The following is a 19,299-nucleotide window of genomic DNA, read 5'->3' as shown; positions in this document are numbered from 1 at the left end:
CGGAAATGGATTGACGGATCTTCATGGTATTTGGAATATAGATGGCTTCAGAGATGCCTTACATAATTAAATGCTAATCATTCAGATAATGGGCTAATTTGCAAGAATGTACAACTTTTTTACAAGCCCGCTCACTCGCAAACTTGAGATCACATTTTATAAATCCACGATAATAGGACACCCAAACATATGACATGTAACTGAAAAAAACAGAAATATCAAGTATGCCAATGCCAATCATTACCTAATTTACATAATCAATGAGAAATTGATATAATAACATGATTTTGAATGAGGATTTTATTCTTGTGCACAATGCTTGGCTGTTTTCCCCTTTGCTGTTCTGGTTCTGTTTAGTGTTACTAGATCGTGGGTGCAGTTAGAATTCGCCAAATTGTCGCCAAGTTAAAGTAGAAAAGATAACTGATATGAATTATGTGAAAAATGTATAATCAATGAAAAGGCCACTTGTCACCCACAAGAGAGTCTTCTTTGTTGACAGCAATGCCATACAAAAATCCATAGTGCAAAACAATTTTCATACATGACGTTGCAGCCAGAAAACGAAGACTAGAACACACCTACAACAACAATCATTGATACTTATAAACAAGAAAACCGTCGCCATGGCAATAGTTTTAATTGCCACGCTTTTTTATCTATTGTACAATGTACGTCTGTATTCTCTGTAATGTCTTCCTCTAAGGGTTATTGGTGTAATATAGGAGATATATACTTTACTGCAGTTTACTGAATATATACATACTGCACATAGATAGATACTTGTATAATGGTTAACACCGAGGGGACAAATTTTATTGTAGATTGTACATGCACAGCCAGAGGTGCCCTGTACCTGCTATTGAAAATAGCTAGCATTGGTGATCGATGATTTTAAGAATAACTTGTTATACCCTCACATATTTATATATATTTGGTATTTATATAACGTTTGTGAAATGCTGCATACTATATAGGCCAGTTACAGAGATGTCTGGTATTTTACCTATAAATCTTATCCAAGCTGACATCTTATTACTATTTTTTTTTATTTACAATTTTGAGTATTACTCCAATTTTTACCATTGTTACGTTTGGAGAGTATCTTTTTTTAATGATACAGCAAATGCTTAGGGTTGGGAATAGGATATGTATAGTATTTGTAAGGTATTGTTTATGGACTGTACATTCTTGGTACTCGTCTTCTCTCTTGTCTGTTCTTGTCTGGTTTATCCCATATGCTGCCAACGGAGGTCAGTGATTTGATGACAGTTAAGGCAGGTATTCTCATGACTTGTATCATAGCATTTATTCTGATAACACATAAGCAGAAGTGTTGTAAGCATCTTACAACAAGGAAAAATATTCAATGCTGCATTAAGGTCAGTATAGTTAAGAGTTGACATGTTACAGTCTCATACATATGCATTTGTTTGACCAAACAAATGACGCCAGTAGGCCACTTGTGTAATTTCATATTGTCGTCGACAATAAAGGAGAGTTTATGTTTACTTGCAAGCTGTTTTTTCGTGATAGCAGTAGATCTACATAGGGGGAGAAGGTTGAGAATGGATCATTTCGGCTAGAAATATGTGTGTAGCGTAATTTTGTGACACAGATTTTCCTAATTAATTATGCAACTTGTCCAAATTTGCTTAATTTGCATGTCATTGTGTACAACTCTGTTTAAACTACGTCCATACCAAATATCTTGAAAATTCGTTAGTTTTATGTTTTAATAAGTTACATACATAATACATAATTCATCCGGTTTTACACCGGTGAGGTACAGTCTGAAGCACAAGATTTCCAGAATGATCTGTCCTTCATTGCTGACAGTAAACTTTGCCCTGACAGTCCAATGTCTCTTTCTATCATTGTCTTTAAGGTAATGTACGGTCGGCCAACTCTGCGCCTTCCTTCTGGTAGCCAGTCCATTAGTCTCCCTGCAGGCTCGTTCCCACGAACCACGTGCCCTGCCAGGGCGAGTCGGCGCTGCCTCACCACAGATGAAATGGCTGGGAGTGGGCCGTATAGTTGCTTGTTGGTTAAACAGTCTCTCCATGAAACATTATACACCTTTCTCAACATTTTCGTATAAGTACCATCCAATTTTTTGCTCTGTGCTGCTGTCATAGTCCATGACTCACAACTATACAGTAGAATGGACTCAGTACATGCTTTAAACACTTTGGTTTTTGTGTGCTTACTGATGGGTGCTTTCCATATCTTTTGTAAGGAATGGAGAGAACTCCAGGCTTGAGCAATCCTACATTCCATATCCTTCTCAGAATTGGTATAGCCACCTAAGTACTTAAAGTCTACTACACGCTCGATTTCAGAACCGTCGGAAGTAGTTAGTTGCTGGGAAGATGATGGGTTTATATGCATGTATTTTGTTTTTGACGGGTTCAAATATAAGCCGATGGCCTGACATGCCACTTCTACTTTGTCTAACAGGATTTGTGCAAAAAGTAATGAGTTTTCCAAAAGGGCAATGTCATCTGCAAAATCGATATCGGCGAGGACTTCTGCAGGGTAGCGACTACTACGCCGACGACGGAGTGTAAAACCATCAGTGTCTGAAATCGAGCACCTTAAGGCATAGTCTAGACATATAATGAACAAAAATGGAGCAAGAGGGTCCCCCTGCAGTACACCAGTATCAATGCTAAACATGTCAGTTTCTCCATCTGGAGTGATAACAACTGCGGATGTATCTCTGTACATAACTGCTATAGCATTAACAATGTCTTTTGGAACCCCATATGCCTCTAAGATCTTAAACATTTTACTACGGTTAATACAATCGAATGCTTTGCGAAAGTCGATAAATACTACAACAAGCTCTTTGTCAAAATTCTTTAATAAGTTATTCCTCTTGAAACGTCTTTAGAAAATGTCCCTGCAGTTCCACAGCAAACTGCTAAGAGGCCCAAACCTGCACCACTCCTTCGTTATAATCACAAGCTGTCTCATCTGCCACCAAAGAAAAAACAAGACCATAGCATGTTCAGGTCAAAAGATTTAAAAACAAGTGCTATTGTAGCATCGTCATACACCAGGGGGGGCTAAAGTTGACCTTGACCTTTGTCTTCTCAGCCCCTACCCACATACCAAATGTCAGTTGCAATCCATTCATAGGTTCAAAGGTTAATTGCCGACTACTTTTCACAAACAGACACACAGGTAAGGGCACCAAAAACGATACCCCCTCTCCCCTAAATTGGGCTATTTGGGGGTGTCGAAGATGATGACCTGCATTTTCATGGAGGTAATATTGTACAGATGTGTGACAATGGCAGAAATAATGAAAATCCTGAAAGCTAGCTGCTGAAAAATCCTCTCTGTTCATTCAGAAACCCCAAAGAAAACTCTCAGGAAAAGAAAGAAAAGTAAATGTAAACATCACATAGATCCAGGCTACTCTCGTACTCAGCACAGAAGATGGTCAATATGTTCATTCCCGACTCAAAAGTCACAATTAGACTGACTTTAGCTAAAAACGTTAATCATTTCACTACAAACTGTTCATAAGTTTCATCATAAATCTTTTAAAGTGACAATTCAAAAGGAATTGACTAGACTGCCCTGCGTACGAGATGTCCTAATATGGGTGAGTCTACTAAAATCATAGGTAAGATATGAATTGTTTGTAGTTCACAAAAGAACCACTTTATGATAAAAATCAAGAACATTTTCTTATAACTATAATATTATCATTAATAGGAAAGGGGTGATTAAGATGGCATTTGATGGTTTACAAGAATATACAGGTATATGTATACAAAGCTACCCACCTTTGGGCTCTAATGGAACATTCCATGTCAAAGGGCATATGCCAAGCCAAGCAGGTTGGTACACAACTTGAGTTTTGTTGAGTTTTAGCTCGTTTAGACGACATTTTAGCCATATGTTGGAAAGTTTAGGATGCCTTCAACATGTAGAAATATTAAGATGTACATTTTGTTTTCTACTTTTCCACACAAATCACGTTGAACGAGTTTAAAGATACTCGTACATGTTTCGGAGGTTGGGGGGAGGGGGGCGAAACGGTGGTAACTAAGGGACCTGACGTTATTTACTGGGGGGGGAGGGCTGGTGCAAAATAGGTCTGGTAAAAAATTTTTCAATGGCCCCCCCCATGCCCCCCAAAATTTTTCTATGGCCCTCCCCCCACCCCAAAAAATTTTTCAATGGCCCCCCCCCTCAAATTTTTCCTTGCTTTTTCCATTACACACAGTCTGTCATTAAATGATATAGCAATAACAATAGCGGTAGCGTTGTTTGAACGTGACGACGATCGGGGTGTCAAGACCCGCGCGTCAACAAATTACGCACGTTGGAGTCCTGCTGGGGCATATGTTATCTCCCAAAGTTTTACAACAGCCGAGTTTTCATTTTGATGACATATATACAAACATGTAGCACTTGATGTACACTCGCGCTGCAACGGTTATAAGACTTACCTTGTCTGATATCACTTCTCCGATCTACGTGAAAAAAGTCTCTGGTAACGTTTAATGCGCAAGATCACGAAACTGAGCGTTTCCGCCAGACCGACGGCTAGCTGTTAAAGGCCGTCCAGGGATCGGAGGGCCGAAGGCCCGACCGGTCTCGGGGGTTAGGGGCATGCTACCCGGGAAATTTTGATATTTTTGACCCTCTAAAACGAAATTTCCCGCATTCTGTGAGGCAAAAAAATGTGGATTTTATGCGTCCACATCAACGAAGAGAAAAGCGGGCGGGGAGGGACGGTAATCCAAGGCGATCTTTTCCACTACACATGTACGAAATGTACACAAAAGAAAACAAATTAATGTTGTAGTTGGAAGAGACTTGGGTACATTTTAGCGATATCGTTACGAAAACCGCTTTAAGACTGCTTCAATTTTTCCAAAACGGGAGTTATTTCGGCCAATTGCAACCTACAAACTTGCCAAAAAAATTTCGCGCCACCATGATTACGTCATATGCAGCAGAGAGCCCGCTGTCACGAAAGTAAACATCATAATGTTTTATCCCGTTGCCGTCCGTGAACCATTCCGTATACAAAGAACAGATGCACGCAGGATTGATATTTATACCAATTTTAGTTTCTATAGTTTTCTTAAACTTCGTGCGAACATGGAATCACACGACAGAGGCGGCTGCAGAAAATTTCTCAGTATGGGGAGGGCGAACTATATCAATGTAATCCTTGGGGGTCCGGAGGCATGCTCCCCCAGGAAAATTTGGAAATCTTGACATTCTGAAACGATCTTTCCTAAATTTTGATGGGCAAAATTTGCTGGCAGACTAAGCTAAGTTTAATGGCCTTTCTATTAGAACTTCACATGGTTTTGAGGGCGACGACGCCCCCAACGTATTTCCAGGATTTCGAGCGCCGGGCATGGCACGAGCCGTCGCAAGGTAGGTCTGGAGAAATGTCATTCAAATGATGAAGTTTGAACCCTCTGAGACACGATTTTCTGCATTTTAAGGGATAAACTTCGCTGGTAGACTATGCTAAATGTAATGACAATTTTCTGTCAGAGGAAGAGATTTTTTATGGCGACGAGTGCCAAAGTGTTGTGTGCGCCGGATGCGCAAGCCGTCGCAAGGGACGTCCAGAGAAAAATTGAAATCTTGACCATCTGAAACTTCATTTCCTGCATTTCAGGGGCACATTTTGCTTGTATTTATCAAGGCCCCTAAGGCAATTTTTTTTCAATGGCCCCCCCCCTGGCTCAAAAAATTTTTCAATGGCCCTCCCCCCAGGCCAAAAAATTTTTCAATGCCCCCCCCCACCTATGCACCAGCCCTCCCCCCCCAGTAAATATCGTCAAGTCCCCAATTTGGACTTGCTTGGTCAACTCGACACCCAAGACAATTCAGCCCAAGCCACTCGGGACAAGTCGGCACCAAGCTAAGGATTTTGTCGGCACCAAGCCCCAAAACATAGATCAGCAAACAGAACCGAAAATTGCAAGTCTACGAAAGCTTCACCTTCCGCACTGGAACCAAGGAGGTTAACCTCCTTGCTGGAACCGAGTGCTGAAAACAATGGTCGAATCGGCCTCAGCACTCGGCGCCCAGTGCTGAAGAATGTTCAGCACTCGTTTTCCAGTGCTGATCGGCCTTTCTCCAGTGCTGAAGCTCCCTCAGCACTCGTTTTCCAGTGCTGAAAAGACGTCAGCACTCGTTTTCCAGTGCTGAAAAGACGTTTTCCAGTGCTGAATGTTCGTCAGCACTCGGCTCCAGTGCTGAACTCGCGGCCCGGGTGGCGACGGGTCAGGTCAAAGGTCACTCAGCACTGGTTACCCAGTGCTGAAACCGCCGTCAGCACTGGAACCGAGTGCTGATATACAAAAGCTTCGCCTTCCGCACTCGATTTTCCAGTGCTCAGGGGCACTTCAGCACTGGATCACCAGTGCTGAGAAATCTTCAGCACAGGAAAACGAGTGCTGACATCTTTTCAGCACTGGAACGTTCTTCAAACCAGTGCCGAAGTCTTTCGAGCACTGGAGTGTCCTAGTGCTGAGAGCGATACTTGACGTATACTGATTAAAAATAAAGTTAAACTTTTGGTTGTGCTATTCAATTTAATGTGTAACTTGGTGTATGTATAGAGTGTAGATACAAAGTACTGAAAGCGGTACTATATACGATACTAATAAAGATGATTTTTCAAGTTTATGCAGTTTTAGCTGGTGTGTTACGCCGAACGGCGGTTATACCGGCTATATAACGTAAGATAGATACAGATGCAAAAAAAGCCTGAATTTGTGTTGTTTTGTGTAATTGAAATGTATAAGGAATGGATATCATTAAAACGGGATTGCAAACAACTTTATTATTATTACCGCCCACGTAAAGAAAGCGTCACGGCGATCGCGAGTATTTTCCATTATCCCCGAAGGTAATCGACAAATGAACACTGTGCACACTGTTATAGAGTTATAGAGGTGTTATAGAGCAGAATGTAACGATAGGTGACGTTTATAATCCAGCAATCTTACGTTTTAGTCGAGCAAGGACATTATATGACGTCCTTGAGTCGAGCAAAGGACGTGTCGTAACTCCAAATTTAAAATACTGTATACTAGTATGTCAGAGTCTAGTCTCTCGCTCTCTCAGCACTCGGTTTCCAGTGCTGAATGTTCGTCAGCACTCGGTTTCCAGTGCTGAAGCCGACGTCTCCAGTGCTGAGAGCGCGTCAGCACTGGTTTTCCAGTGCTGACGAACATTCAGCACTCGGTTTCCAGTGCTGAAGCCATCTTCAGCACTGGTTTCCAGTGCTGAAAAAGGAGGGTGAAGCTTTCGTAGTTTTGCCCGAAAATTGTTCCAAGAATTATCTAGCCTGAGTATCATCCTCCGTAGTAACCGCTGGCTCACGACTTTCGCTGGCTAACCACGTTAGTAAGTTGTGAGCCAGCGGTTACTACGGAGGATGATACTCAGGCTAAGAATTATCTGCACTCTCCAGAAGAAGAAACGTGTCTTCTCGCTAGAGAAGCTGGGGCGACAGCTCTTCTATTGGGGAGGGTCGGAGGTCAGCTAATTAATTGGTTTGACCCCCGTGGACCGAGCCACCCCTATTTCTCCCACTAAAATTTTAGGCGTATGTGAGGTTATGACTTCTATCACTATATCAATGTTAGCTGTGACAAATGTAGATTGTTAAATCTATGACCAACAATACATATTTAAATACGAACATTCAATTTATTACATTGGTAAATTGCAAAACTTATTACTTTGATAGGAGAGAGACTTGTAAAAAAAAAATGATGATATCATATAGCAAACAAGATGTTGCCACATGTTCTACATAATTATGACAGAAGGTTCATTTCTTGAAAATTCTTGGGAGATGGCCTTCTTGAGATTTCCTTTGAAAATGAAATACCAGACTTTTGGGACAACATAATGTGAACTGTGTTGCAACATCTTAGTTTCGCAGTAGCACTCTGAATAGTCTCCCTGCTAGAGGATCATACCACCATTCGAAGCATTACTAATACTAGTCAATGCTAGTCATGGGCCTGTTTGTAATCAGGGTATTATGTAACCCAATAATTTAATCAAACTAAAATAAGCACTTTTTTATTCCTTCAGTTACCATGGCAACTGTACAGGGTGGAAAGGTATGTGGCCTGAGTAAGGACGTGACCTTGGCAGTCCTTCCCAGACTGCACCAGGAAGAACTTCTGCTTGAACTTGGCAGAAGGAACATCCTTGTGGGAGAAACTTACAAGAAGGAGAGTTTAGTCAGCAAGCTGTGGTTCCTCATGATTAAGGTAATATCAAGGGTGCCTTGAGTTACAATTTTCTGCAGGGTTGGACAAGTCCACTAGCCCGATTGTCCCGGGCAAGTGAAAGTGCTGTTTGGGCAAGTGCATGACCTACCCTAGTCTCCAAGCAGACCCTACGGTGCCTTAGAAATAGTATCAAAGCTGGCCAGGGACTTAGTATAGCGGCTCCGGTGCCCGTTTTACTCCCTTAGCCGGCTATCTCCCTTTGGCTGGCTATTCTCCTTTGGCTGGCTATTCTCCTTTGCCAGCTTTGATACTATCTCTAAGGCACCGTTCAGGGTCTGCTTGGAGACTAGACCTACCCCACTTGTCTGATCGGGCAAGTAAGATTTTTCTATTGAGTGAGATTTTGATTTATTTGTTACCTTCTACAGTCATGACATCAAGCAATGGTCAACATTGAAAAATAGAGGCAATAGTAAGAATTCCATTGCTGGAAGTGACAATGCATATAATAAGTGACACCGACAGTCATTTGAATTTTGGGCAAGTAAAAAGTTGGTTTGGACAAGCAAAGTTTTTATGTGCTTGCCCGATAGGACAAGTGAATTTTAGAAAACTTGTCCAACCCTGTTTGGGTCTACATACTTTATGACAGGGACTTCTACATTGAATTTAGAAGACAAGACATGGTGGCATGATGACCTTATGGTTTAGACTGTTGATTCAAAATCATGAGGTATTGTGGTCCCTTCGGGAAAGGTAATTTATGCCATGTTTTTTTCACTCAACGTAACAAACACAGGAAAATAATTGAAGGTCCCCTTTTGAAGGAGAGTTTTAAAGAATTCTTGACTTCTCTAGATTTTTTAGATTATTCAAATTACCACCTTATGAACTGTTGCAACTGAATAGTGAAACATGTAACATTTATACATTTTTCTCTTTGATCAATTCAAGGAGTACCAAGGAATGGTCCACTCAGTGACTCCAAGCAATCCTCCTACTACTGGTACATCCCGGAGTTCTGCCTCAGAGCAGAGGAACATGTGGGTGACCTTGTCAAACGACCTTCAGGAGCTGATGGAGACAGTAACGTCAACAAACACCGCCGCAAACGTCGTCCCAGTGACAAGTCCAACCAGAAGCACCAACCCCAACACAACACAAGAGCTGATGGAGACAGTGACGTCGGCAAACGGTGAAACCAACACCGTTCCCATTACAGGTACCGCAAACTGTCCAACACAAACAAATGGCACATTTACCGCCACTTCAGCCAATGGTGTTAGCACGAGTACACTTCTCACTACTGCAGCGCAAAGCTCCTACCCAACTCAGACACAACCTTTGACATCAGTGACAATAGCAAGTCCCCAGCAGCTCCCTATGTCGATATTCGCACAAGAAGTTGTAGTCGAGACAGCGACAGAGGAAGGATTGTCTAAGAACAGAATCACCTCACCAAGGAGAAGTCCAAGGCTGCACACCTCAGAGACACAAGATAAAGCATCGTCTTCGAGTCTAAACAACCTGGGGCATATTGGTGAGGTGGTTGAGACATACCAGCCCTCAGAAGAAAACCCTGCAACCAAGGACGGACTAGGAAAAGGGAAGAGAAAGCTTTGTGCCATGGCAGTAACAAGGTCAACGTCCTGTAGTGTGGGCTCCAACACTGTAGTGACAGACCTAGGAGCCATGAGGGAGCTTGTGGATGAAGATGGAGAGGATTCCAATGAAGCAGAAGATGATGATGATGATGAATATGAAGTATCATCGGATGATGATGAAGATGAAGTATCATCGGATGAAGATGATGATCCATTGGATGATGATGATGATTCAGACTGGCAACCTGATTCACCAGTGGAGGACAGACAGCCACCCGGTAGCAGTAAGAGAAGTAGGTGACGCTTTGTCTTTTCCATGATTTGTAGTGTGTTTTATTGTTGTTTATCTATAATTATCTATTCATCTTAGAGACAGTTAGGTTGTCCTAGGACAAATCTTTTGCACCTCAAGCCAAATGACATTTCACAATTTCATTATACTGCATACTTATATGTGTTTGTTGATGTGTTAAAAGTTAAAAACTTAACATGTTATGATATTGTTATCTGTCACTTTGCAATTTTGTTGGCAGGTCATGAGATATATGTACATGTTTTGGCTGTCTTTGTTACATAATAACCCATATTGAATTAAATAGAAAACTATGGAACATAATAGAATTAGAAAGGTAGAATGAGGAAGCTTTTTGATTTGCTCTTTGCAAAATTGGTGTCCTTTTTGTACACATTTTAAACTCTTATATTGATAGAAAATGGAATGGATGGTCTTTCATGCATTTTAGTACATATTTACAGAACTTTTCCTTCCTTCTTCAGAATCCAATGCCAAAGATGGCAGTTCAGGGATTACACCTGAAGAGGCTACCACTTCACCAACATATCCTCAGCAGCCCCCACACAAGTTGCAGAAAACTTCATCCAAGAAAACAAGAGGTAAGCCTCACAAAGTTCATATGTTTTGTTTTATCACACTGTTGATGCAATTTTCCTGAAAACCACAGCTAGGTATTTCAAGCCCTGGAAAAGTCTCACCATCTTGACAACTTTTCACTAATGGCATTGTCTCTGACAACTGAACAATAGAAAGTTTTAAGAAAATTGACTGTCAACAATATGGTTAGTGCTAACTTGCATAACATTTTTTTGTTTTGTTTCACACAGAAAGGGGCTTCCAATTAGAAAAAGAATTGGAGTGCCCTACGTGTGGCTACAATACCAGATATCCCAAGGTCATGAAACGTCACATTCAAGGTCACGGTCATAAGGTCAAATGCCCAGAGTGCGAGTTCACCACAGAGTCCACGAAGAGGATGAATCAGCACATGACCACACACGACAAGACCCGCCTCTTCGCCTGCAAGTTGTGTGACTACCGAGGGCGGAAGAAGGGACACCTTCAAGATCACATGAGGGTCCACACAGGAGAGCAATCCCACAAGTGTAGGGAATGCAACTTTACCTGCAAGTTCCGTGGCACACTTACCCAGCACATGGCAATGAAACACGGCACCCAGTGCCTGCTCTGTGAGCAGTGTGGTTTCAGAACCACTGGAGGGTATGCGCTAAAAGTCCACATGCGTAAACACACCGGCGAAAAACCTTATAAGTGCTCAGAATGCTCTGCTGCATACAGGGCATCAAAAGGCCTTGAACGACACGTGAAGGCCTCCCACCCAGGCAAAAACTGTTACAAGTGTGACTACTGCCCCCACCTTACTGAAAGCCTGACTCTTTTACGTGAGCACAAAAAGATACACAAGGCCGCACACGAACACAAATGTCCGGTGAGGTCATGCACATTTTCATCTGACGACAGGGACAAATTCTTCGATCACCTTTCCCAAACACATGGCAAGAGTCAACAGTACTTCTGCAACATTTGTAACCACAAAACCTACTTAATGCGTGAGCTAAAGGAACACATGAAAACCCATGGTGACGTCTTTAAGTGTGACAAGTGCGAGTTCTCTGCCAATACCTATGCTACCTTTAGGCATCACATCGCAAACCACAAGAAAACTGAGAAGTACAAATGTGATAAGTGCGACTTTACTTCCAATTCAAAGTCTGTTGTCCTCAGGCACACCAAAGACCATGGAGATATCCCATTCCAATGTCCGCACTGTGAATACAAAGCAGACACACAGGATGATTTGAGTATCCATCTCGGAAAGCACGCTAATGTGTTTAAGGCCATCACTTGCGGCTTGTGTGGATATATTGCAAAAACTGAGGAAAGGCTGGAACAGCATATAGCAGAACATGACGCTGGACTAAAAATGTACAAGTGTGATTTTCGTGGCTGCGATTTCTCAACTCCAGATCATAAGTGTTTTGTTCGTCATGTGACTTCGCACGATCCAAGCCGCAAGTATCCATGCAAGGTTTGTGACTACAGGGCAAGGAAGAGGTCAGACCTTGCAACTCACATGCGCCTTCACACCGGAGAAAAACCTTTGAAGTGTTCCAAGTGTCCTTTCGCTGCGTCTCTACTTAACGAATTGAAGCGTCACGAAGCAGGGCATGGAAGCAACTACCCGAACATGTGTAATATGTGCGGATTCACTGCAAGAAGCAAAAACAGTTTAGCCGAACACAAGAAACTGCACAGTGGAGAGGCACTGATGGAGCACCCAAGCATTGGTAAAGAAGGGGCCGAAACACACCAGTGTTTGCACTGCGACTTTAAAGCATCAGATGGACATGAACTGTATTTACATGCCATGAAACACATTAATGAGGAACAAGAGGATGAGGGTGATGGGAATGATGAAGAGGAGAAAAAAACTGACAAGGATGATTCGAATTCTTAGAATTTGTTCAAACAATTTTGTTTTCAAAATGAATTTATGAATAATTGTATGATCATTGATATTCAAAAGACTCAGGCCTTGAAATTATTGACTGTTTCATTCTTATGACTACTAGTAAATATATGATTTTTTTGATTGTATGATTTATTGAATAGATTTCAAGATAACACTCAGGTACAAAAACCATGAAACAACCATTGTTGCTCATCTGAATTACCTGTATCTTGAACATTGGTTTGCAGGGTTTTGCCTTCTCTATCTTAGACTTAGAGGTTGGGTTACAAATAAACAAAGAAATTGCTTATATTATTAAAGTACCTTTGCTTGAACATTGAGTAGATTATTACAAGTCAACTAGAATGATATTGTTCGATTTATTGAATTGTTTCCAATTAACTTTATTATAAAGTATTAGAAAAGAAACTGATGTGCAGGTTTGTTTGGACTATGCTCAGAACCTTGTAGAATAAAAGAAAGAATGTTACATTGTCCAAATCTCTGTTTCTTTATCTAGTAAGACTCTCGGACGTAAGTCCCAGATACGTTTCCAAAGGTAAAATGTGACAGAAGGTCAAAGTAGAAATTTTTAATGATGGGGTCAATTGGATGAATATCTAAGGTGGTCATGTGCCATTAGTGAGTAAGAGTACATGTTTGACTTTAAGTTTGTCAACGGAGTTTCAGACTAAGGTATTGAGGTGCTATCACAGAAAGGATGGGGAGAAATACATGTATAGGTAATCCCAGAGTTAGCCATTTACTTATTTATTAATATTCTCCAGAATACAGTGAAAGGTGTGGTGGAACAGGTGTTTCTTGTCAGAAGACGCCTTTTCAAGACCGCCATCGTTAAAGGTTTAACCTTTCCTGTTATAATACAAAATTCATACAACTGGGCACGGAATAGGGCATTGGTGTGTAAGCGGGAAAGTTGTAGACAAGTTCGGATAATCAGGATAGCGGTCACTTTTGCAACCTTTGACCTTTAGGTCAGGTGGCCATCTTGCATCTTGTGAACACCAATTTCAAGAAAACAAGTATAAAACGACTTATTTTCGTCACTTAAGTGGGCTTTTTACGACACCAGGTTGGTATTTATGTTCATCCTGTGCCAATGATATGATTTTATGTACATTAGCAATGAGGAAAGGTACCAAAATACCCTGAAAGCGGAAGTCAGTTCCTGGTCCCCCTCCCCACCTAGAGTCTCCAGGGAAAGCAGTTCTTTGGATCAACCAAATTTTTAACCTCCTTGGATCAACGTAGCAGAAACATTTCAGCTATCTAGACATGGGTAAGGTGCATGATAACAAGAAGGTGGTAGGCACTTTGTGGTGGGGACGTGTAGTTTACTTAATAGATGGAGGGGGGGGGTGGTGGTAGGCGAAACCCCAGGGAACAAAGGCCACAAATTAAGGTTCATAAATTGATATGTGGGTTGTTGTGCATAATCGAAGCAGTCTGATTAATTTGAATTTTAGCTACCCTGGTAGTCAGACCCTGTATGCCCTCCCAACGACCGGCATCCTCTTTACCATCCAACTCATCTGTACTAATATGCTGCTAACCCTGGCTGCCAGACCAACGATCGAGCCACTGGCTGGTTTCTTCAGTGGCCCATGACAGTCTGCACGCCAATAAAAAAAAATTTATCACTCTTGGGTACCATCCGATTTCTACCTGGGCTCCTTACACTCGCTACCCTGAAAAAAATAGTCTTGAGAATAGTTAGGCCTAACACTTAGTAACAGTTCCGTCTGGTCATTCTGGTTATGAGCTAGACCATACAGAGCAAGCAGACCAGAGCCTCTTTTGATTGTATGATCCTTAGTTGTTTTGGGGGGCAGCGAGTGTAAGGAGTCCTGGTAGAAATAAGATGGTACCCAGGCTATTATTTACTATTAAGCCCGAAGGAGGTTTTGGCTGCCCATTTCATACCAGGGGCATTCGAAATTAACTCCCTCACACTAGAATTTGCAGAATATTGATGTATAACATTGAAGGAAACTCTGATCTTTTTAATGTGGTTTATGCCTTATCTATAAATCTAAGGAAATCACTTCCAATACTTTCAGTTACCATGGCAACCACAGAGGCTGCTAAGATCTGTGGACTGTGTAAGGAGGTGACCTTGGCCATCCTTCCCAGACTGCACCAGGAAGAACTTCTGCTTGAACTTGGCAGAAGGAACATCCTTGTGGGAGAAACTTTCAAGAAGGAGAGTTTAGTCAGCAAGCTGTGGTTCATCATGATCAAGGTAAGGGCAGTGCAGGAAACTTTCAAATTAGGCCACATCAATCTAATTTGTTGCATGGTTCTCAGATTTAAAAAATATGCTTGACAAAACATAAAATGCTTGGAAAAACATTGTTTTCCAAGCATTTTATGTTTTGTCAAGCATATTTTTGAATGACTCAGAGGACCAGGTTTATGCCTTGGTGCACTCAGTTTTATGGAGTTTTCCTCCATGCCGTACTGTGTTCTTTCATGATATCCTCTTGTTATACTAGTATCTTTATTTTTTTAAATCTGAGAACACCGTAAATCAATTGATGTGGCATTATGGTCTTTGAAATAGGTCTACTCTGCTTTTTTAATAGAACAAAATCTGATGAAATTATACATTCCAGTAATGCTGATGAGAAAATTCAGAAATTTTGATAATTAGCCTTAATCAAATCCTTGTTGTTTTTTAAAAGATTTGGAAATACCATGTTTTAGAAATGTTGTAACATAGTAAAACAAACTATGGGACTGAGTGAGTGAGTGAGTGAGTGAGTGAGTGAGTGAGTGAGTGAGTGAGTGAGTGAGTGAGTGAGTGAGTGAGTGAGTGAAAACGCGATGGAAGAAGCTATATTCTTATGTCTTTTCTTCCATAAAGGAGTTCCAAGGTACAGATCGCTGTGTGATCCCAGACCCCCCTACGGCTGCTAGTGGTACGTCCTGCAGTTCTGCCACAGAACAGAGGAACATGTGGGTGACCTTGTCAAACGACCTTCAAGAGCTGATGGAGACAGTAACATCAACAAACACCGCCACGAACATCGTCCCAGTCACTAGTCCAACCAGAAGTACCAACCCCACCCTAACACAACCATCCACATCGGTCACAATGTCAAGTCCGCAGAGACTCCCCATACTCGCACAAGAGGTCGTCGTGGAGACAACAACAGTCACCTCACCAAGGAGAAGCGCAAGGCTACACACCTTAGAGACACAAGCATCGTCTTCAAGTGTAAGAAACCTGAGGAACATAGGTGAGACTTTAGAAGAGAACACTGCAACAAAGGAAGGACTGGGGAAAGGATACCTGAAGAGGGAGCTTCGAGCTGTCACAGTAACCAGGCAGTCCTGTAGTGTGGGCTCTAACACTGTAGTGACAGACCTAGGGGCCATGAGGGAGCTTGTGGATGAAGATGGGAATGATCCCAATGCAGAAGAAGAAGATGATGATGAAGATGGAGTATCATCAGATGAAGATGATGCTCCATTGGATGATGATGATCCGGATTGGCAGCCAGATTCACCAGTGGAAGACAGACAGCCACACAGTAGCAGTGACATAGGTAGGTAGCTCTGCATATGTGTGCTCTCCCTGTGCACATGTACTGAGTACTACTACTGTTTTAAGTAACAACAGCTTCAGATTATCCCTGAAACACCACAACCCTTTTGGAAATATACATTTGTCCAAAAATTACAAATGTTTGTTTTAGTTTTGAGACAGTGAAACATTACACACATTGACATATGATTGTATGTTTTCTTCTGAAGTAGTGGGAAGAATGATTTAAATGCATATGTAAACAGTGTAAAGTTACTTGTTTCTTGTGTTAACGGGCACCTTGTGAGATGATAAGTGTGCTTGCATTGTCAGCATGTAATTACAGTTGGACTCTCAAAAAATAAAATACATTATTCACATGTACATACATGTAGAAAATATTTTTTTAAGTCTGTGCACATTTTTGGTTCATTTTCTTACAGTCTTTGTGTTGCAGAGGCCAGTGTAAGTGATAAAAACAGTCATGCAGGAACCTCTGAAGAAGTGATCACTGTCTCACAAGGTGAAATCTTGACACCCCCTCGTCATGACGGACCAACCAAATCTCAGCAACAAGGTCGCAGTCCAATAGTCAAATGCCCAGAGTGCGACTTTACCACAGCATCTGGACACCGCCTCAGACAGCACAAGACCTGTCACGACAAGACCCGTATCTACGCCTGCAAAAAATGCGAGTACCGAGGGCGGAAGAAGGCACACCTTCAGGATCACATGAAGGTCCACAGTGGAGAGCAAGCCTACAAGTGCAGAGAGTGTGACTTTTCCTCCAGGCTCTCCAGCCAACTTTCCCTGCACATGAAGAAAGAACATGGTGCCCCGGGTGCAAGTGGTGCTCTCTGTGAGCTATGTGGGTACAAAGCCGAAAGACTGTACATGTTGAAGTTGCACCGGTATAAGCACACAGGTGAGAAACCTTACAAGTGCTTACTGTGTGCCTTTACAGCCAGAGATATGCCAACCCTTGTCAGACATTCCAAGGTCTCCCACCCAGGGGAAAACTGTTACAAATGTGCCCACTGCAGCCACTTTGCTAAAACCAGAAGTCTTTTACGCAAGCACGAAAGAACGCATAAGGCAGAACATGTGCATAAATCTCCTACAAGACCGTGTCCAGTTTCAAGCAATGACAGGAATAAATTGGTTGCCCAACGAGCCAGATCGAACAATAAGAGACAGACAAGTCAGCAATACTCTTGCCCTGTCTGTAACCACAAAACCGACTTACTTTGCAACATGAAGGAACACATGAAAACCCATGGCAAGGTCTATAAGTGTGACAGGTGCGAGTTCTCTGCCAATACTTATGCCAGCTTAAGACAACACATTGCAAACCACAAGAAAACTGAGAAGTACAAATGCGACAAGTGTGACTTTACTTCCAAAACAAAGTTCGTTCTCCTCAGACACACCAAAGACCACGGAGACAACCCATTCCAATGCCAACACTGTGAATTTAACGCAAACACTCAGGATGATTTGAGTATCCATCTAGGAGAGCACTTTGATCCATCTAATGCAATCATTTGTGGCTTGTGCGGATATGTTGCAAAGACTGAGGATAGGCTGGAACAGCACATAGCAGAACACGACGCTGGACTGAAAATGTACAAGTGTGATTTTCATGGCTGTGATTTCTCAAGTCCAGATCGTCAGTGTTTTGTTCGTCATGTGACTTCGCATGATCCAAGCCGCCAGTATCCATGCAAGCTTTGTGACTACAGAGCAAAGAGGAAGATAGACCTTGCAACTCACATGCGGACTCACACCGGAGAGAAACCATTGAAGTGTTCCAAGTGTCCCTTTGCTACATCTCTGCCACCGGAACTGAAGCGACATGAAGCAGGGCACGGACGCAACTTCCCAAACATGTGTGATATTTGCCAGTTCACTGCAAGAAGCAAAAACAGTTTAGCCGAACACAAGAAACTGCACAAGGGGGAGGCACTGATGGAGCACCCAAGCATCGGTAAAGAAGGGGTCGAAGCACATCGGTGTTTGCACTGCGACTTCAAAGCATCAGATGGACATGAACTGTATTTACATGCAATGAAACACATTAATGATGAGGACCAAGAGGATGATGGTGATGGTGATGTTGAACAGGAGGAAAGTAATGACAAGGATGATGAAAATTCCTAGGATTCCGTCAAAGACTATTGTTTCCAAAATTAATCAATGTTCTATGAACAATTCTATGATCATTAATATTTGAATATTTAAAAGGCCAAGGCCTTAAAAGCATTTTTCCATGGTCTGTTTCCTCCTTATAATTTTAATAATATATGAGGTTGTTTTTCTGTTATCAAAATGAAATGTAGTACCATTTCATTTAGTTGCGTATACATGTTTGCAATGAGGATGATAATTTATTATTTATTACTAGGAAAGAAACAGGTTTGCAGGTGTGTTTGATCTATGCTTTGGAACCTTGGAGAATAAAAGAATTTAACATTGTGAAACTGTCATCAGTCTTTTATTTAGTAAAACTCTCATTCATAAGTCCCAGAGAAGTGTGCAATGGTAAAAGGTGACAGTAGATCAAAGTACATAAGATCACTCTATACAGGATTCTTGATACTGGGGTCAATGGGGAAAATAATCTATAGGACGTCGATGTAGGCAAGGAGGTTGACGTAGGTTAGACATTCAGGTAATAAGATACGCCAAAAAGTAGTTACTCAAGCAACTGGATATGGTTTTGGAAACGGTCAGACGTTTCAGCTGCTATCCAACAATTGAAACGTACTTAGTACTTGGGATATGGCACTACCCACATAAAACCATAACCAGTTGCTTGAGTAACTGCTTTTTGGCTAATCTATGGGACCACCAAAAAGACCATAATAGCCTGGCGGTCCTTAAGCAGAGGTTCTGACACTAGTTAGTGACATTTACAGGTTTGACTAAGTTTTTCTGCAGGAGTTTCAGACAAAGATATTCAGTTGTTATCACGGAAAGGATCAAGGAGCTTATTCTTTAACCTCCTTGGAAAGGATATAGCGAAAGTTCGTAATCTCAGAGTCAGCCATTGTCAAAATTTGTTCATTGTTAATATTGTCCAATCAGCTGTACGATAAGAAATAATTCCTTCAAAAAGCACAACTGAGATATTG

General features: G+C 41.7%; 2 protein-coding genes across 3 annotated transcripts; both read left to right on the top strand.

The window, feature by feature from the left end:
* Positions 1 to 3,820: 3,820 nt before the first annotated feature.
* Positions 3,821 to 13,044, top strand: LOC118406860 (zinc finger protein 665-like). The gene is made up of 5 exons (XM_035807216.1): positions 3,821 to 3,854; positions 8,101 to 8,282; positions 9,198 to 10,140; positions 10,625 to 10,741; positions 10,970 to 13,044. Exons 1-5 carry the CDS (start codon positions 3,839 to 3,841, stop codon positions 12,619 to 12,621), a joined length of 2,910 nt encoding a protein of 969 aa, XP_035663109.1. The 5' UTR covers positions 3,821 to 3,838; the 3' UTR covers positions 12,622 to 13,044.
* A 544-nt stretch (positions 13,045 to 13,588) lies between these two features.
* On the top strand, positions 13,589 to 18,645 carry LOC118406867 (zinc finger protein 271-like). Of its 2 annotated transcripts, none has more exons than XM_035807254.1 (4): positions 13,589 to 13,708; positions 14,697 to 14,878; positions 15,503 to 16,187; positions 16,623 to 18,645. In XM_035807254.1, the coding sequence occupies exons 2-4, from the start codon at positions 14,702 to 14,704 to the stop codon at positions 18,323 to 18,325; spliced, it is 2,565 nt and encodes an 854-aa protein (XP_035663147.1). In that variant the 5' UTR covers positions 13,589 to 13,708; positions 14,697 to 14,701; the 3' UTR covers positions 18,326 to 18,645. The 2 variants fall into 2 exon arrangements, with proteins under 2 accessions (XP_035663147.1, XP_035663146.1); XM_035807253.1 differs by lacking the exon at positions 13,589 to 13,708 and adding an exon at positions 13,892 to 13,915.
* The last annotated feature ends 654 nt before the right edge of the window (positions 18,646 to 19,299 follow it).

This window comes from Branchiostoma floridae, chromosome 19, assembly GCF_000003815.2.
Source record: "Branchiostoma floridae strain S238N-H82 chromosome 19, Bfl_VNyyK, whole genome shotgun sequence".
NCBI classification, from domain to species: domain Eukaryota; kingdom Metazoa; phylum Chordata; class Leptocardii; order Amphioxiformes; family Branchiostomatidae; genus Branchiostoma; species Branchiostoma floridae.
This window is presented reverse-complemented; position numbering and strand designations above follow the sequence as displayed.